This window comes from Myxocyprinus asiaticus, chromosome 5 (genome assembly GCF_019703515.2).
Source record: "Myxocyprinus asiaticus isolate MX2 ecotype Aquarium Trade chromosome 5, UBuf_Myxa_2, whole genome shotgun sequence".
Taxonomy (NCBI): Eukaryota; Metazoa; Chordata; class Actinopteri; order Cypriniformes; family Catostomidae; genus Myxocyprinus; species Myxocyprinus asiaticus.
In genome coordinates, this window is record NC_059348.1 from 9,508,204 (window position 1) to 9,528,903 (window position 20,700).

General features: G+C 37.2%; 2 protein-coding genes across 6 annotated transcripts in view; both read right to left on the reverse strand.

Annotated features, from left to right (window-relative positions):
* LOC127440824 (gastrula zinc finger protein XlCGF8.2DB-like) overlaps nt 1–6,159 on the reverse strand; it is a 28,590-nt gene extending 22,431 nt beyond the window's left edge. Inside the window, exons 1-2 of one of the 2 annotated variants that reach the window (XM_051697761.1) lie at nt 6,074–6,159; nt 3,975–4,126 (exon numbers count right to left, since the gene is read on the reverse strand). In XM_051697761.1, coding sequence (XP_051553721.1) covers nt 3,975–4,059 — 85 coding nt within the window. In that variant the 5' untranslated portion in view covers nt 4,060–4,126; nt 6,074–6,159. Of the gene's footprint in view, nt 1–3,974; nt 4,147–6,073 lie in introns of both variants that reach the window. The other variant, XM_051697762.1, reaches the window with a different exon arrangement.
* Nucleotides 6,160–8,562: 2,403 nt separating this feature from the next.
* LOC127440823 (gastrula zinc finger protein XlCGF8.2DB-like) lies at nt 8,563–20,227 on the reverse strand. Of its 4 annotated transcripts, none has more exons than XM_051697757.1 (4): nt 20,170–20,224; nt 18,528–19,088; nt 16,918–17,064; nt 8,563–9,734 (listed from the first exon to the last, which is right to left on the reverse strand). In XM_051697757.1, the coding sequence occupies exons 3-4, from the start codon at nt 17,000–17,002 to the stop codon at nt 8,806–8,808; spliced, it is 1,014 nt and encodes a 337-aa protein (XP_051553717.1). In that variant the 5' UTR covers nt 17,003–17,064; nt 18,528–19,088; nt 20,170–20,224; the 3' UTR covers nt 8,563–8,805. The 4 variants fall into 4 exon arrangements, with proteins under 4 accessions (XP_051553717.1, XP_051553719.1, XP_051553716.1 ...); XM_051697759.1 differs by lacking the exon at nt 20,170–20,224 and having other exon boundaries at nt 18,528–18,763; nt 18,899–19,682; XM_051697756.1 differs by lacking the exon at nt 18,528–19,088 and having other exon boundaries at nt 20,170–20,227.
* Between the last annotated feature and the right edge of the window lie 473 nt (nt 20,228–20,700).

Sequence of the window (20,700 nt, forward strand, 5' to 3'; positions counted from 1 at the left end):
GTAGAGGCTACCCGGCCTCTTGAATACAGATTTTCTTTGCTTAAGCTTTACCACTGGAGTGGCCCGATTCATTTTACAGGTACATTTCCACCACAGTGTACGTATTGTTTTATCGTCATGTTTGTTCCAGCTTGTTAAGGCCTGTGTGGCCTGACTCAACTCAGAACTGTTTGTTCTAATGATGTAATTGCAGGGATTGATTGAAGCTATGCGAGTTACGTGACCAAGACAAAAGGCCCCGTTTCCACCTGGTATTTAGATGCATTTTTGGTGATATGATCAGAAGTGATCAGCTGAGACACATTACTGTTTCCACCTTGTATTAACATGCGTCTCAAATGTGTCTCCAAGCACTTGTGATCAAATTTCGTCAAAACCCTCCCCTCTTACTTCGTCACACACTACATCACTTTCGCGTGTGAAAAAAAAAGCAGGTTGTACTTCAATATCAATATTTGATCTATTGATGCCAGAGCAATAAAGAGCTCATCATCATGCCAAAAAGTTTCTCCTCATGAGCATGCTGGGCCTTCTGCACCCTTAGCAGCACCTCGTCGTCTCAAGGGTCAAACGCTGCCCTGGCAAATACAGGGTGTTGATTCAAATCAAGACTTCTTTCTTCTGGTTGTGCCACTGGTCGTTGCTGCCCTCTTTTTCGGTTTGTCTGAATCCACTTCAGCCTCATGCCCATCTGTCAACACAAATAAAAAAACTATTTATTACTTTTTAAGGCCATTCAATATCCCACAGGAAACAAAAATGAAATAATAATTGTGCACAGTAAAACTTTAAAATAACTTAAAAACACTTCACCAACGTACCTTCACCATCAACAGGGTCGGAACCCTCTGATGTTCCCTTAGTGCAGTTTGACATGTCCGTGTCAGCGGAGTCCAAAAACATATCCCTCGGAAGGTGAAAATGACAGACGATCTTTTAAAACTTCGTCTAACTCATCATAAAATGGACATGTTAACCGACCCCTTCCGGACTTATTATTTTTCTTCACCCCTGGTATGAGAGTTTGTTCCGGCTGTACCTGCTCTCTGAAATTTGAGAGATAATCAGAAAAATTGCCCAGTTGTGGTACGAGTTTCCAAGTTTCTGCTGGACGGAGTCCTCAGCCCAAATGGAGAAGAAACACTTGGTCTCATTTGAAGTACAACCACGGGTATCTGTTTAGATCGGAATCAGTGCGTTTTGTTACAACACAGCCAAGTTTGAACCCCTTGTTTTGGTCCGGTTCCCAGTAACACGTCCCATAATGATTACATGTTACGTGAGTGGGCGAAGGTAGGCGGTGTCTCACTACTGGCCGGAATGCATCCAGAACGGATTAGCATTTCCACTACAAATGCAATGTGGTCGCATGCGTTGACTACCTCCGTATGTGGTTTCAGTGATCTGATCACAAAGTGTTTTGGACCCCATTTCCACCTGTATTCAGTGCTGACGATCTGTGATCAGATCACCAAAAAGGTGTAAATGGGGTCCAAGAGAATCAGCTTCTGCCCAGGGGACTCAAAGTTGTATAATGGAGAAGAGCCCTCAAGGATTTATGACTAACCTGCAACCCTTAAGGTACTTGATTATGAATTACAGTAAGAACATAGTGTATCAAAAGAGAATCAATGACACAGCTCTAATTCAAGCCATTTATGTACAACCCCAAATTGGAAAAAGTTGGGACAGTATGAAAAATGCTAACAAAAAAAAAAAAAAAAAAAAAAAAAGAAAAGAGTGATTTGTAAATTATAATCAACCTTTGCTATATTGAAAGCACTACAACTACACATTATATTGTTTTTTGAAAATGTACAGTAATTTCAAATCAGATGATTGCAACATGCTCAAAAAAACAGCGGCGCTTTAAGACTAATAACAATGACAAGTTGAAATAAGGCAATGTGAAACAGGAGATGTTAAACAGGTGAGGCAATCATGTCATAGTATATAGGGAGCCTCCAAAAACAGCCTAGTCCTTCAAGAGCAAGGATCATTTGAGATTTGTTAAAGGAATAGTTCACCCAAAAATGAAAATTTGCTGATAATTTACTCACCCTCAGGCCATTCAAGATGTACACGACTCCAGTCGACAAATAAAGTTCTTCTGAACCCAAACGATTGATTAATTTCAGAAACAAAACCATACTTGTATACTTTTTAACTACAAATGTTCACTTCCGTACATCTCTGTGTGCAAGCTCGCTGGTAACGTCACGCGTCACGTGGAGGCAGCAGGAAGCACGTCATTGTTTACAAGAGAAGATTTCTATTTGTATAAGTGTATTGTTCAAAATGGTCATTTGGCGTGTGTATCCTGGATGCTTCAAGTATTGTTTTGTTTCTAAAAATAATCTTTTGGGTTCAGAAGAACTTTATTTGTCGACTGTCGAGTACATTCACTTGCACTGTTTAAAGGAGGATGCCTGAAATGAAATCCTAAAAATCTTAAATTCTGTTTTGATGAAGAAAGAAACTCAGATACATCTTGGATGGCCTGAGGGTGAGTAAATTATCAGCAAATTTTCATTTTGGGGTGAACTATTCCTTTAATTTGCCAACAGATGCTTCAGCAAATAATCCAGCACTTTGAGAACAATGTTCCCCTGTAACAGGTTTGAGGAATGAGGAAGCAGGAGATGGCAAATCCAACTCAAAAGGTAAATTTATTCTTCATACAAAAACACGTTCGCTTGACTGCGTAACGGTAAAGCTTCAAACAAAAACACTCAAATGCTATACATAGTAGGACTGACAGCGGCCAACACACTCTAAGCTTCAGCTTGGCTCTGTCCCCCTCATTCTGAGGTCTGGCCCGTTTTATTTCCCCCATCTCTCACTGCGAACAAACAAACAGCAATTATCAGCAATTCATCTCAGGTGAAAACCCTTAACCCTTCCTCTCTCTCCCTAGACGAACGCTCGACCACGCCCTCTCCTCCACATACCCCAACTGCCCGACTCATGCTGGGGGAACTGTCCGGCCTGCCCACTCACCCCCCTTTCTGGAGAGGAGGTCCGCGACAACCATCTGCGCCCGCGGCCTGTGGACCAGCTCTAATTTAAATGGCGCACCGGCCCCTGGATACGCCGCCAGATGGTCTTCCACCAGCTGGATTGCTTTGTCCTGCGACAGCCTACATTCCGTGTTTCATTCTTTTTGCTTTCAGAATAACATGATGTAATAAGGAAAACACCACTATTTATCCTTGAGATTTCCAACCCAGCATACAGGTACACCATCCTTAACACATGGTCACACTCAACATTACATTAAATGATTAAAAGAGAAAACATAAACTCACATCATGTGGTTCAAGTATCTTTTCAAGTCTATTCAAAATATTAATTAAACCTGGTTTTGGGATTTTGCAGGTGCGATTTACCGAAAAGGGCTAACTAGTTGATAGGCTTGTGATGCGCAAATGGCTTGCACGTGCAGCGAAAGTCTCGTCACACTTTAAATGTTGTGTTGCAATCGTCTGATTTGAAATTACTGTACATTTTCAAAAAACAATTTAATGTGTAGTTGTAGTGCTTTCAATATAACAAAGGGTGAATATAATTTACAAATCACTCCTTTTTGTTTTTATTAGCATTTTTCATACTGTCCCAACTTTTCAGAATTGGGGTTGTAGTAGAACACAATCTTTGTTAAGAGTTTCTGGAATGATCTGTATTGTTACGAATCAGAATCTTAAAGATGGCAATCTCTAATTAATGTTGTTACTGTAGTCTAAGTTAGTTTAAGGTTGGATCCACAACTCATTGCAGCCATGCTCTCTTCTACCTTTGGAAATATGGAAGAGAGTAAACACTTCAGTAAACACTCTCTCAACTGATTGAAACTCAGCTTTAACTCATTGTTTTTCATTGTTCATACTGGTCTCTCTATTGGGTCAAGTTGTATTCCCCTACAACATTAATACAAAAAATAATACTATACTGATTCAGGACTCTTGGATGCCAACCTTTATGTTCCTCCATAGCTTCCTTTTTTATTGCACACAGATCTGGAATACTGATGTCTTCACTCTCCTCTTTAATAAACTCCATCTTTTCTTCAGGTAGTATGTGCGGTCACAGAGTTACTCCTGCTCCAACTTGAAAGATGAGAATATTTCTAGAAGAAGAAGCAGAGATCTGCCAAAATAAATAAATGACCAACTGTATATAGGTATATTTACATTAATTAGTACCACTCAAAGCAGTCACCCCAAAAAAATCGAAATTGTCATGACTTTTATTTTGCAGTGAAACCTTTTTTCCTCCATCCATCTACACATCGGCTACAGTCACTTTGCACTCCTCTCTCAGCATTTCCTTTAAACACTGAGTTACCGTATACATTTTTGGCGCAATCATGGAATTACAAGTGCGTTTTCGGGTTTCTTAAAGGTTATTCATGTGAAAATGTTGCCTAAACCTCAATCTTTGGAAACACGAGGTCAGAGTCTGCTGCTTCACAAGTTGAGAGCTACTAGCACAGGCTTTATCATTATTGATGGTACTCTTCCTTTCTGCATCTCCTCGCAACAGTTGCTTTGCAAATGCACATTCAGGTTTGTGAAATTGATTCCCTTACGATTTTCCAATCTTATGATTGGACTTAATGCATTTGCTTTTTCCAGTTTCATAATTAAACTCAAAATAGTCCTACACAGGGATCTGTCATTTCCACCCAGCCATCTTTCATGTCCCGGTCATCACTATCAGTATCAGCTAACCTCACACTCGTCACACACACCATATTGCCATCTTCAAGTCTTCACCTACACAGGCACACGGGTCACATTACTCCGCTATGAGTGCTCCATGATTATGAAAATGATCATTTATTATAACTGCTGTTAGATGTTGTTTGTTTAGTTTTTCATTTACCTTGCACTATTTATTTTATGAAAATGTGTTTAAATCAGTAGTTTTCGTCTTAGTTTTATTTTACGAAAATAACCCTGCTTTGCGTGTCTATTAGCTTTAGATATTGTTTGCTCAATCATTATGTTATTCAATCGAAGGGTACATCAAAATTAGGCCAATAAATGCATTTTAGCCATGTGACTTCACCTCGACAATATTACGCAATCTGAGTTATTAAATACTTTTTCAGATTGTCAAAATAATCGTTAGATTACTTGATTACAAAATAATCGATAGTGACAGCCCTACTGAGGACACAAGAGAGAGGGCCCACTCCTTTCTGCTGCTTTCGCTCAATTATTGGCTGCTCAGTAAACACAAACAAGCATTAACCAAATGAAGCACAATCATTTTGATTTTTGAACACAATTGTCTATTTAAGCAATAGCTGAACAGTAACTGATATTGACATTATATAATTATTATAATATATATATATATATATATATATATTTTAATACTGATATTATAATACTAATATTTATTTAATAAAATATTACACAATAAGGACCATTATTTTGGGGGGAAAAGAATAGGTTTTATTTTGTGATAAACATAAACTAATGTTACCAGAACGTTGCAGGGAGGTTTTTGTCTGACAACCTCATAACTTATAAAGGACGTTCGCTTTTTAATTTTTAGGTTTTACAACCATAAACTAACCTTCCCAGAATGTTGCAGGGATGTTTGAGTGTGACAACCCAATAACAACTACAGAACGTTCTCTAATGGTGATTTAAGGTTTTATTTTTCATTCACACAGAGATGTCCCCGCTTGACTTCTAATTAGCCCGGTTAAGGTTATTTATTATTTAATGCCTGACAATATATATTTTTTTATTTTAAAACCTGTAAACAGTGTTGAAGTCATTGGTTATTTGGAATAATGCACATTAGTGTGTCAGTTGCCACTATTGTGGTGCAAAACAAATACCATATTATGTATGATGATGCGTTTAGCTAGTTTTAATGATAAATTAGCCTTAATAATGGATCAGAACAATGTTACATTCATTTTATATTACCAATGCAAAAAAGTAATACGTGGTTTGAGTATTTTATGTAAAAAATAAATATATATATATATATTTATATAAAAAGTTAAACCACTTTTTAAAAGTTGTCTAAAGTTTCAGCACAAAACACAAACCTTATATCAGCCGAATCACAGAAGACAGGAGATTTGGCGCAATTTTTCTGAAGTCACAACATCAACGCCACATGGGCTCTTCTTCTTCCTTTTTAACGGCTGATCGCGACTTAGTGCATTACCGCCACCTATGATGGAATGGACCAAACACACTAAAAAAGTCCTGCTATCTCCCACACTATAAACTCAGGGCCTAGAATTTCTCTTTTTGTGTTTTGATGAACAAATCATGAATTAATGTGTCATCTCTGGGAAATGCCCTGCACTGTCTGAAAACAAAGTGGGACAAGTGGCATTGCATCACAAGCATTTGTGTTTGAAATTGTGAGTAGTACTGATCAGTTTAACCAGTTTTTAAGACAGAATTCAGGACCCTCCAGTGTAAGTATTTCAAGTGGAGATAAGTGTGTATAAAGGGCATTTGATCTCAAGTACCATCTTCCCATGGCAGTCACATCTTCAGACACCATCAAGTGAAGCAGCAGTGAAAGGAAACGTGTGATGCAATTATCTTGTTCCGGAAGTTTTTTCCCCCATACACAGAGATTTAATCAAATATTTTATAAAATATTTCTAACCTCTGAGCCATACCAACCAGCTCCTATGTCATAAGATAGGGTCATAAGATTACAAGCTTTGATTTGACGCAAAAAATATTACTTGAAAATCGGACAAAAAGACAAGAAGTTCTAAACGTATTTGAGGGAATGAACTACAATCCCACAAAGCAAGGCAATATTGGTTTATTAGAATTATTGGTGGAAATTATAACGTATAAAAACAATATATTCGCTGTGAATACAGGTATGTTTTGGGTATATTTTAGTAATAATGTCCACTTTGCTTACATTTGAAAGAAATTCTCTCTCAGCTAATGCTGTTAATTAAACAGGGACCTAATTTAATACATATTAATTTTACAAAACATTTTAGTCACATATAATGTAAAAAAAAACAACAACAACAACAAAAAAACATGTATTCATCCATAAATATGATGAAGTAATGTCATGCAGTTCCATCTTGAAATTTCAGCATATACAGTATATGTCCCCCATCAAGTTCTCACCATCCTGCTGGGTCTGGCGCAAAAATACAGGACAAATCGAGTCCAGTACTGATCCGATATGGGACGCATCATTTCTTCTTTAAATACGGGACATCCCCCGTATTTTACGGGATGGGTGGCATCCCTTCTTAGGACACACATTACACGGAATGAGTCTAACAAAACAATACTCTCAAAGTGCAGTGAAAGGATCTCGGTACTGAACTTCACATAGAGTAAAAGATCAATGTTGGGATTAAAAGATTCAATATTGGGGTTGGGGTGAACTTCTTATGCTTGAACAATTACTGTGCTCACTTTGTCATATATTTAAATATTAACATGGTTTATTGTCAATAAACAACAATATGATGTTCAGTTAACTCGGCAGGGTGAGTAGTGTGTAACAAGTTTACGCTTAACATGTAAAAGTCCTACATAGTCATATGTGGTGCCATGTGAAAGCTTAGGATCTAAACTTTTCAAAAAACACCATCACTTTTGCATTTCTGTAACATAAAATGTAAAATGCCAAGATAAGACCTGAAAACCTCTGTGTGGTAAATTAGTGCAACCCTGTGGCAATGATGTAGAAATATGAATATTTATAGTTTTCAATGATCTCTGTAAGACAACAAAGACAAACGTCTCATGTCTGCAACAATCACTGATCACTTTAACCCATGTAACCATAAACTCTACATCAGCTATTATCTTAGGATGTTTTCTTCAAAATGAGCCACTTTCTACTTGTCTGTGAGCTTGTTTGGGTGAATAATCCAATGTTATGTCTCAGATGTCCAGAACAAAATATGAAGTCAAGTCCAGCAAGAAAAGCATGAAAAAAGATAACCAGCAAAATATGTCCTCGAATATTTATGAAATATTATGCATCATGAGGATCTCAGCCTTCCAATAACACAAAGATCAAGCTTCTAGTCCACTCAGAGGCCAAGATATTCAACAGTGAGGAAGGTACATGGGATCACAAAATAAACTGAATGTCTCTGGACGAGCACATGTTTGAGTGCTCAGATGCATTAGACAGTGACCTGCATTTCAGATTTGTATGTTGTGATGAAAGGTGATTGAGGAAAATTAATGTTTCCTAGTACTTAATGCTGTCTAGTGGAATGAACTAACATTTTTTGCAGGGACATAAAGCAAACATGTTTTCATCATTAGCTTGTCAACATATACAGTATTATTTATTATATGGGGGGTGGGGAGATTCTGTAGAATAACACCAATATTTTGCGATTGGTCCACTATGTATGTAAGTTGAGCTTTACATTTGGGTGTGAAAAACTGCAGGCAGCAGCCAAATACGGCAGAAGAGTGTAAGGGGGTTAACAAAGAATCATGTTTAATGTTAGCCAACTCAAGTCAGTAATAACTGCGGTTAATGAACAAAGCTGACATTAGCTGTATTTGAGAGAGTATTACAGCAGAAATTGCAATAACTGGGCAGTGGGACAATAACATATTATATCAAATGCTGTTGTAGTAGTTTTTTTTATTCCCTGAATTCATCATCCGACACCGTTAGTACCATAATGCTACTCAAAACAAAGACGTCACCACAAAAAGCTGCAGCTCAAAAGAACCCGGAAGCATGGTGACCGGCTGTGTGATGTCATGATAATTTCATTCATTAGTATGATAAAAAAAAAATCCACTTATTTCAGTGGTATGGACTTCCTCTATTGTGCATTTTTTCATGTGTTTTCCGCTGTTGGCGCCGTTTGAAACTCTTCTCACAATATGAGCACTTGAAAGGTTTTTCTCCAGTATGAATTCTTTGGTGGGCTTTCAAGTCATCAGCTCTGATAAAAGCTTTACCACACTCTGAGCAAACGTGAGGTTTTACACCCAAATGTATAATCTGGTGCTGTTTCATATAAGCCAGTTGTGAAAAACTCCTTCCACAAACAGTGCATATGTAAGGCTTCTCATTTGCATGAAGTTTTAAGTGTCTTTTTAACACTGATGGCAAAATAAATTTGTGACCGCAAAGTTCACAGTTAAATGGCTTTTCTCCAGAGTGATAACGCAGATGAAGTCTGAGACGACTTGCCTGTGTAAAACTCTTGCCACAATGAGAACAGTGGTGTAATTGCATTTCAGAGTGAATATTTATATGCCTTCTTAGGCTACTTGGATTTGTAAATGTCTTTCCACACTCAAGGCATGTGAAATGTTTCCCTCCAGTGTGAGTTCTCATGTGCTCTGTAAGACTTGGTTTGTGTGTGAAACTCTTTCCGCAGTGAGAGCATGTGAAAGGCTTCTCTCCAGTGTGAATTCTCAAGTGATCCATAAGATTTACTTTCTGTCTGAAACTCTTTCCACACTGCGGGCAGGTGTAAGGCCTCTCTCCAGTGTGAATTCTTATGTGGCTATTAAGGTTTCCTTTATGTTTGAAACACTTTCCACACTGAGGGCACATAAAAGAATTTCCTGTTTCTGTTCGATTTCTTTTTTGTGAGAATTTCTTTTCAGTCTGTGAGCAACTAGAAGATTTTTCTCCAGTTACGAAATCCTCAGGTTTCTTATACCGATGCTTCTCCTCCACTTCAATCAATTCTTGACTTTCCTCTCCCACTCCCATCAGATCTAAAATGAAAATACAAAACAGTCAAAAATCAATTCAAGAGGGATTTATGTAAAATAAAAGGAAATAAAAGTAAACAAAATAAATGTGGTTCATATTCAGTAGAGACACACCGATCCTGATACTGAAATTTTTTACCGGATTGGGTATCAATCCTACGAGATTGACCCAAAATCGATATCACGTGTTAGTCATTACCGTCAAGATCAAAAATGACAAAAAAGAACAATAAAAGCATCATTAAAGACGTTCACATGATTCAAGCATTTTATTCAGTCTCTTGAAGACATACAACAGTTTTGTAAATTACAAAAGTCTGTTTAATAAATAAATATACAGTCTGCACGTGCAGCGCACTTCACTGAATAAGCGCTGCTCTACTGACACACACTCACAGCACATAGCCAACAAACACTCAAAAGTTTTCCACCAAAATAAAAGCCAGAAGGTCTTTATGAAGAAATTACGACTGAAATAATAAATAAATAAAACAAAAAAAAATCCTAACATTTTGTAATCAAAATAATAGGGTAATAGTAGTAGTAATAATAATAATAACAAATATCACTGCAAGCAGCAATTCAGGGTCATGCACCAAAATGTCACCAATTGCACCACAGTAAGCACAACACAAAGAATAGTGTGGATATGATGTAAAAAACAAATCACACACCACTTCACAAGTCACACCAGGACAGGATCAAACCTTTACGTTTCTGTTACATGGTTCAGTGCACAATCCACTGCACCACTGCCGCAAGACTGACAGCCACCGAAGGCACATACCAAGCTGAGAAACAACATGGACAAGCACAGCAGTTGCCACTGTCAGCTTTGTATTTGCAGCAGATTTCATCAAAGATCAAAATGTAAAACTTTTTGGAAAGAATTTTTTTTTAAATGCCCTTCAGTCAAAGTTGTGCAAAATAGTAGTAGTGGGAAAAAAAACTACAAATATCACAATCCAATATGACGACCACTGTAACAGGTGGAGTTCTAACCAAACAGTTCAAAACATGGAAGCAAAAGAAAAGTGATATATATATTTTTTTTTAGCTGGTGGTAGTGCTATAGAGTTTGGACTATGGACCTCAAACCTGGTCTGGTGGCTATTCATACCAATCCATATCAGTGTGCTACAGTTTATAATTTTCCTATGTACGGATCATTGTGCTGCTGTAAACTCTCATTGGGGAGAAAGAATAATAATACAAATACCTGCAAGCAGACATGATCATGGACAAGCCCTGAAACTTTAAGTAAGCACAATACAAAGACCTTCAGTACAATAGAAAATCAACTGTAAGACATGTCTAGGTGGGGATTCAACCCCAAAATTTTAGAACTGTAGTACACAACTTTACACGCTAGGCCACACAGTTGACACACCTCAACAATGAGATATATCAAGGTTAGTGTCAGCACACAAAAGTGCTGGTTAGTTATCATTTGAGCTCAAGGTGGCCCTGTTTCTAAACTACTCAGGTATCAGGACTTAATGTTTATGATTTTATTTTCTTGACCCATAGGTTTCCCTGTCATTAAACTTTGCATTTACCCTCAGACCACAGTCCTAATTTTCCATTCAAAGTTTTGTTTCGATAGGACAAAATGTTGCCGAGACACAGCCTCACTTCCTGTTTCACGTAGGCCTGGTTAAATTTGTGTTTGCATAATTTCTGAACCGTAGCAATAAACAAAATGCAGTTTGGTCAGTTCTATGCAGCTCAGTCTGGAAATGATTTTAAGCCACTGTTTGGACAACTCAGACAAAGTTTGAAGGACGTGAAAAGCTTAAATTGTAAATGTCATAACCCAAGTGGCAGCCACTGTAATGGCCAGGGTTTAACGTAATGGTCCATTTGAATAATCAGGAAGAGAGTATTTTGAAGCAAAAAAAAGAAAAAAAGAATTCTAGGCCAAATGGTTCAAAAGTTTTTTTTAACTGCTGGTGGCACTATGGAGTTTGTCCTAGAGACCCCAAATTTTGTCTAAGGGCTATTTATACCCACTATCAGTGTACCAAATTTCATCATTTTGCTTTGAATGGTTCATATGGCTGCAACAGACTCTCAGCCAGAATAATAATAAAAAATAAGGGCTATGCGCCTTTGGAGCTTGACCCCTAATAATCTTCTTCTTTCGGCTGCTCCCATTAGGGGTCGTCACAGCGGACCATCTGTGATCTGCATATGTGACTTGGCACAGGTTTTACACCGGATGCCCTTCCTGACACAACCCACAGTGGTTGGGGGACTCTTACTCATAACTACAGGGCAATTTAGAGTCTCCAATTCACTTAACCTGCATGTTTTTGGACTTGTGGGGGAAACCGGAGCACCTAGAGGAAACCCACACGAACATGAAGAGAACATGCAAACTCCAGCTTGGCCCCTAATTTATCTGCCCAGATTCTATTCTATTTGCAATGAATGTATATTTCCTATTGACACACTAAAGTAGCTGACATAAATAACCATCTTAAGACAAAAGTTTTTGTGAAACATCTTATGTGCCTAAGACTTTTGCACAGTACCGTATATTGCCGGAAATGAGAATGTAAATCGTAGATACAGTCTGTAGGGCTCAAGTTGGTAGCAGCACATGGATTTTTGTGCTTTTCTTTTTTTATGTAATGCCAATCTCACGTTTCCCATGATTTATGGATGTCAGGAGATGGTCTGTAAATAATGTGTAAACAATTTAGTGTTTGTAATATGAAGCGTGAAAAAAGAAAAAAGAATAGTGAAAAAGAAAATGTAATTAAAATTCAAAAAACTTTACTGTCTGCCACACAGGGATAGACATTTTTGGTAACACTTTACAATAAGGTTCCATTTGTTAACATTAGTTAACAACATTAGTTAAAATTAACCAACAATGAACAATACTTAACCATTTATTAATCATAGTTAACATTAAGTTCAACATATAGTAATAAATTTTTTATATCCAAAGTTGTATTTGTTAACATTAGTTAATGCACTATTAAGTATAGGGTGCACTTTAGTATAGTCACCACACTTGCATTTACACACCCATACACTGGGGGACAGGGTGGAGTGCACCAGCCAGGATAATGGTTAAAAATGGGTGTGTGGAAGGCAGCAGTTGGAGAAGACATGCCTGGGGAGAGACACAGGAAAAAAGTTGGGCATGTTGTTTGGTGAATGCCAAACTATTTAGTCATGCACTGAACGATTGGTTTATTTTGGACTGTGTTTACCCTTTCATCCCTCCCCCTTTCTGAACAATGAGTATCAAGGACTGAGCTAGCCAGGTGCCTCAGAGAAAACTCAAGAGTCACTAACCCAAACACAAAGAACACACTGACTACTACATTAAATGCCCACCTAGTTTATGAATGAAACTAGAAGTAGGGTAAGGATCCCTAGACAAACGATAGGGAGGTAGGTTGATGGAATTGTGTTCACCTACGGTTATCGTCTGTTCATAACAGTTGTGGGACTCTTCTGGGATTTGCTTGTGTTTTGTTTAACAATCCTTAATGAAATATATGTTCATAAAAAAGTGAAACAGATTATTTTACAATCAACTCTTCATTCATTCCATCCAAAAGGCCTCTCTCTTTTTTCTGAGCTGATCAAAATTCCCTCATCTTGCTGTGGATTTCATGTGCTTAATACTGAGGAACAACAAGGAGGACATGGAATGGGTTACTTTGGCTGGTTTTCTCCTCATCATGTAAGTGCCGCTTTCACATCTGTCACGTTCGTAACAAAGGTTTTTGTTACGCCCATTTATGAGAAAACAACAATCAATAAAAATTAATTATTACATGTTCTTAGGAGTGCCAACCCTTCTACATTATGTGGCTAGTATTATTTCTGGATTCAGCTTTTCAATTCACAGAATTTATGTCATGTCCATAATGCAAGTTAATTTCCCAATCTATATTGAAATAAAACTTTAGACTAAAACTTTCTGATGTCTGACTCTATCTGCAGGTGTCTATAATTATTCATTCAAATGGTTCCAAATACTGGTCATGAGTATGTATGGATATGTGACAATAAATGTGAAGTTTTCACTGCAAATGTCACACCCATAACGCTGGTACTGCCTTACTATCTTCTGTCCATCATGAATTAAAGTCCATTGACTTTAAATGACCAGTCCGTCTTTCTTAACCCTGAGTGTGTGATGACTTGATTTAAATTTCCAGTGACCAATCCTTAGTGGTGTTCTGCATGCTCCCAAACAGCGTTAGTCTGTTAATATTTATGGTGAGTAATGCGGAGGGAGTAAAATATTGTCCACAGTCGCCGACACAGCTCTTTCCATCAGAAACTGGCTAAAGGCTCAGATACACTCACTCTAAGCAAAGAACGAAGAAGAACTTCACTGTAAGTTCAAAACAGTTGAGCAACGGTAAACTATTTGCAAAAATTCCGACCCCGACCACGATACTGGAGGAGCATTTAAATATGTGGCACACACGGTACTGTCAAGAGTAAGCTAAGAAATGCTTCTTTTAATGCAAATGAGGTGCAAAAGACATTGTGAGCTCAAAGCAGTGACGTCTGACAAATGCACAGACGAATCTGGTCATAATATGCACGGTTACCTGCTGTTATTGCATTTTATGATTAATTTTGTGAAAAGAATCCATAACGTCATGAAAAGGTTTTATATTCTTTTTTTTGTTTTTTTGTTAAAGAAAGACATTTGATATACTACTGCAAAGATGGGTGTATAAAAGGGTGGCAGACAGATAAGGGGGACAGGTGTCAATTGACAAAATACAGACAAAAAGAATAAGCAAGTGGAGCAAGTACAAATCTGGCAGTGAAGTATGTGAAGTTCTGCCAAGACAAAAGGGGGACAGGATCACTAAACGGACAACAACAACAACATCGTGCAACAAGTATGAAATGCTTAGAAATATTTGTGAAAATATTAAATATAACCAGTGTTTTTATTTTCACCTTTTTTATTGTTTTTATATTTTATTCTAGATATTTTTAAATTGCATGTATAAGTGTATTAATATGAATATATGTATTTTGCAATGCAAAGCTTCTTTTTTACCAAGCCAATAAAGCCAGTTGAATCTTGAATCGTGAATAATGATAAGAAGCATATCGAGTCTCACTTTGGGCAGAGGTGTGGCTTACAGGTGTCAACGCATCAGTCAACACAAGCGTAAAGCGCCGCTTTGATCTCTACGTGAAAAGTACTGCGTCTTGCCTTTCCAATTGGCGAGATTTGCCGGTTGCATTCGGGGGAGGAGTTGAAAGAGAGCCATCAAGCCGGACACTTTGATGTAGGTTTAGCACATGACAGGAAGCGCAGTGATGGCAGACTGCACAATATTTGCTTTATTGCAGATGAAGTAGATGAGATAGAATTTCAGCTAGACGGCCACTTAAATTTTACACATAATAGCCAGAAACACTACTGATTTGAATAGAATAAGGTGCTACCTAACACAGTGCCTGTGTGTACACAAAGAAAGTCCGATATAAGCCTACATTTTTTTTATACCAATAAAGGAGAATTTTTGAATAATTTTAAATTGTTTTTTATGAATAAACATGATATTTAAGATCACATTTGAAGTAAGGATGCTCCGATACCAAAAACTGATACAAAAATTCAGCCCACAAATTAAAATCATGTTATGTCCAAGTAAGATTATTTAACCGCAAAAGCTGTGATTTAATGAGATAAATATATAGTTTGCATGTAATTCAAATGTGAGCGCTTGTGAATGTGTGGAGACAATGTTGTGCTGATGCCGGCTGCTCATACCTGTTAAAGCTCCTCCAAGGCTCATACAGGGAAAACACCGTCATGAGCATCGCACACTCTGTTTGTAGCAGATGACAGTAAACAGGGCGCAAATTCACATTGTAGTGTAAGGCACATACAGAGTACATACTTAATTAAATAGCAGCCTTTTGCGGTTTAATAATCACTTTGAGTCACGTAGCGACCGGCTTTTCCAGAGCGGGAATCTGCCGTCATCACGTCAGAGCTCAAAACTTCAAAATAAAAGCTCTGTCAAAATTCAAGGTACATTTATAGGAATGAAGTATGACAGAAATATATCACTACTGTAAAGTTATGTAATGTTTACTGTAGTGCCCGACCGATTTATATGAAAACATTTTTTTCAGAACATATAATGCAGAAAACAATGCTTGGAGTGATTTAGAACTGGTGTCATAACATAGTTTGTCCAGCAGAGCACGCTCCGACTCCATTGTTTACAGAGCTGAGCTGATGTGGTTCTGCTGACAGTGTGGAGTTAAGCGGTGTCTTCACGGTAAGTTGCTAACTAGTTTGTGAAACACAAACTGGAAAGTTAATAAACAATGACCCCATCATTTTCCCTTTTCAATATGACTAATATAGCGTTAACCCTGTTCCTGACTACCATGTCACTCATGTTTATCACATATGTAGTAAGAGTAGTATGGGTAGTATGCCATTCCGAACTCAGCCTATGAAACCCACGTCATCATTGTCATCGGACACTCTTGCCAAATGCAAATAAACTGTGTTGTCATGAGAGCTTGTGCAGCCGCTTTGGAGCAACTGCAGCAGCTGGTCTCGTCTCGCTCTGACGGTTCTTTGATGGCATATGTAATGTGACGCAGCAGCAAAAAAAACTTTTAACCGGCATGCATTGGTGCAAGCCAGGTGCCAATCGGTCTGCACAGCACTAAATGAAGTCGAACACACCAATAGTCTTGTTTTGATTTTACCACTGGCAATGGCCACATAATGATATGTGACCTGAACTGTCCAGTAATCATTGGCTGATGCTTCAAAAGGTCAGCAGCAACAAGGGTCAAAGTTGATATTGTTTGAACTTTGAGTGAATCACTACAGTGCTTGAGGTAACGTTTCACTCCATAGAGCTCAATTTATTCTGCAAAGTAATTCTGCAGGTCAATGGCTTATCAGTTCATCAGTGCGAGAGGAAGCTTATTGGGCACTGCAAAAATCACGAGAGTTCACCTCAGCAACTGCCAGTGAAAACCGTTTTGTCAGAGGACAAATAACTAAGACAGAGTTATTTTTCTCTATATTTCTCCAGTTAAACTTTTTTTATTCTACAGTTCCTGTGATTTTATAACTACAGCCACCAAATCTGGCAAACAGACTGAATGTTCCTCAGGAGTCGTTAAATAAAAATCAAGAATGGACACCAACCTCTTTGTTCCTCAGTATCTTGATTTTTCAGTCTAAATAGTTCTGAAATACAGACATCTTCACTCTCCTCTTTAACAGACTCCATCTTTTCAGGGGTCCTTAAGCAGGTTCCAGGGGGTAGTTGGTGTTTGTCTTGCTTTGTTAAACCTAGAAGATCAATTAAAACTTAAAAATTAGGGCAGTACATAGATTAAAATAATTAATCATGATTAATCTCATGTTTTTTTTCATGACCACATGTGATCGGATCACCAAAAATGCATCTCAAAACCATGTGTAAAAGGGGTCTTACTCGTCTCACTCACTACAACACAATTCTTTTCTCTTCCCATCACACATCTAAGCCAATCAACACAGTCAATCAAAGTAATGCAGTTATAAATTGACAGATTTCTCAAATTGCATAAAAACTAAAAAACTATTATAATAACATTAACCACACTGCATGGACTATTGTTTGTATTTGTAACAGATGTTTTGTCCATTTGATGGTTTCTGGTGTTTCTACGAATAATGGTGTTTGCTCATATATGTAATTTCACATTTGTTGAGTTTCAATGACCTTCAATTAAAGGGATAGTTCACCCAAAAATGAAAATTCTCTCATCATTTACTCACTCTCATACCATCCCAGAAGTACGACTTTCTTTCATCAGTAGAACACAAATCAAGATGTTTAGAAGAATATCTCAGCTCTGTAGGTCCTTACAATGCAAGTAAATGGTAATTAGACATTTGTAGCTCCAAAAATCACATAAAGGAAATATAAAAGTAATCCATAAGACCCCAGTCAGACACCTAGGGATACCGCAATTATACGGTGTCACTATTAACGACAATTAAAAATGCCACGGTTAATTTAACCACAAGAATTTAGAGTCTATGGTTAAAAACCATGAAATGTTTTATTTACATGTGGCAAAAATATAATGTATATAATATATAAATATAAAAGAGTTTTTTGGTGTAAGACCATCTCTTTTGCTTGTGCCTGGATGGTTAGAGCAACTGTTATGAACGGTGGCCGCGTGGTGCTTGGCCAGGTGTCGTGGACTGAACATGAACTTTCAATTCACGTGAAACTGGGGCTTACACACAAACTCCAAAATATATCAGAGGAATTTCGATTTACCAGACTCGTGTCCACCGAAAAAAGCTAATTAAAATCGGCTGTGTGTGGGAACATTTAAATGACCAACTGAAGACGACGGATGGAAAACTTGCTGACAGAAGTCAGATATATTTACACATCCTACAAATGGGACAGGATGTTCTACTTGGTGGTGCTTTTAAAAGGATGATTTGAGAGGTGCTACTTTTTGTAACGTTTAAGCGTGCTAACAGCACATGGTACATTTACGTGTAGTTACTACTGGATATTAAATCATCCTCATTTTTTTAAAGCATTGCTTGAGTACAAATTCACCGCATTCAACAATAATTGTCAATTTTAGTCATTATTGGACTTTAAATAGCCTGCTTTAAGCAATGTTCCCGTTATTGTGCATAGTCTGTTGCTGATTCTTTATAGTGGGGTGTCTGACAGACAACAGATTGCTTTAAGAAACTGTTGCAGAAGACAAAACTGTTGTATGCCGTAAACTACTTACAGTTATGCAGCTCTGAAGCGACTCAAAACACTCCAGTTACATTGACGGGATGCAGATAAGCGGTGTTGCGTCTCTTAATAAATACCTTCTATTTATTTATTGTGTATTTAGCAGTTTTCCTTTTGTATGGCTGCACTTGGAGTCCATATATCCCTAAGAAACGCGTCCACTTACACATTCTGTTGTAAAATGATATGCCTTTTTTTTGCCTCAGTGTTGTGGCACAAAAAGGAAATCTGCAAATAATCGCAAAATCGGTTAACCGTCAAACGGTAATCTAACCGTCAAAATCTCACACCATGGCATCCCTACAGGCACCACATGTGACTTTAGATGTAAAAGTGGAGATTTAGAGTAAAATGAGTACTTACATTTTATGTGTTTCTCAACCACACCTATTATATCGCTTCTGAAGATATGGATTAAACCACTGGAGTCTTATGGATTACTTTTATGTTTCCTTTATCTGATTTTTGGAGCTACAAAGGTCTGATCACCATTCACTTGCATTGTAAGGACCTACAGAGCTGAGATATTCTTCTAAACATCTTCGTTTGTGTTCTGCAGAAGAAAGAAAGTCATACACATCTGGGATTTCAAGAGGGTGAGTAAATGATGAGAATTTTCAGTTTTGGATAAACTATATCTTTAAAGGCTGCTTTACACCAAACTGCCATCAGAAAGTCTAGTCACACCAAAACTGAAACGAACAAGATAAAAATAAAAAAAAACAATTCCACCGCTGTACAGTAGACGGTGCTAATCTACACATATTTTTCTGGTTCATCTGGCAACTGTTTCAGTATATTATTTCCATGTTTTTAATTAATTTTGAGGAATACAGAATTTGTTGCATAAATCTACCTCCGTGTGTCTATATTTATGCACATGTATTCTGCTATAGTACAATTTTTTTTTTTTTTATGATTATAAAATATGAGCTGTCAGCATAAATAATCTAAAAAGAGAGCATGTGTTCGGTTTTATTATTTATTTATTTTTTTGTGCATGAGACGAGTAAACGAAAAGCTGAATAAATGAATATAAATCTGTTCAGTGTCATGTTTATGCACATTTATAATAGATGCACATATATACTATTAGCTGACTTTGAAAAAATAGAGTTCTTTCACTAGTTAAAATATAAGTGACTTTATACGTGATTATCATCATAGCGAAACGGCATAATCCTCTATACATTGCAGCCAAATATAATGCGCAAACAACATGGCCGAAAATACATATCACTGGATCTTCTTTAGGTTTGAATCTTTTCACTGTGGTGTATACCCCTTATGCTGCACTTATATGTATATATATATATATATATATATATGTGTATATATATATATATTTGACATCACTATTCAATGTGACATATACACTGTATGTCTGATTTACAGATGAAATACACACTGAAAAAAATAATAATCTTTTCATTGCGTGTTCCAAGAGAAACCATGTTTACATGAGCAGATTTGTTTGTCAATTCCAATCAATCTCAATCTGGACGCAGATTACAAAAGTATATTACTATTTATCTGTAAAATAAACAATGCAATCCGATTGGAATTATGATGCATGTACACGTACACTTTGTTTAACTTCTCTTTGTTTATTTACCTTATAAAACAACACTTACCTTGCCTGAAAGAAATCAGAGAAGAAAACTGACCGCGGCGCAGCATTTATGACAGCGCAATATGAGCCTCTTCTTCTTTACTTCTTAGAAGATTCATATTCAGTCTGCATATCGCCCCCGCTGCAAACATGGGTTATTTCTTCTGATTCTTTCTATTTCCCTTTCTTTATTTTTTATTTTTTAATAAAGTATATTCTACTTCAGTGATTCCCAACCAGTGTCCCAGACAAAATTGTAAGGATTAGGGCTGGGTAAAATGACAGATTTTCAAATTAATCGTGATGTTCATTTAAAAGATCTTGACATCGATTCTCATAAAACCCCAGATTGATTTTTGATACTGTGCGAAGTTCAGAATCGAGATCCCTTCACTGCATGTCGAGGGTAAAAGTTGGTTTGACTTGTTCTGTGTCAGAATCAGAATCAGAATCAGCTTTATTGCCAAGTATGCTTACACATACAAGGAATTTATCTTGGTGACAGGAGCTTCCAGTGTACAACAATACAAAAACAGCAGCAAGACATAGATAA

Excerpts from the sequence above, each read along its gene's own strand:
- LOC127440823 (XM_051697756.1), bottom strand. The coding sequence starts at position 20,215 with ATGCTGCGCCGCGGTCAGTTTTCTTCTCTGATTTCTTTCAGGCAAG. Across the intron at positions 17,065-20,169 it reads TCTGATTTCTTTCAGGCAAG|GTTTAACAAAGCAAGACAAA; the intron begins GTAAGTGTTGTT and ends TTGATCTTCTAG. Across the intron at positions 9,735-16,917 it reads AGATACTGAGGAACAAAGAG|ATCTGATGGGAGTGGGAGAG; the intron begins GTTGGTGTCCAT and ends TTTTCATTTTAG.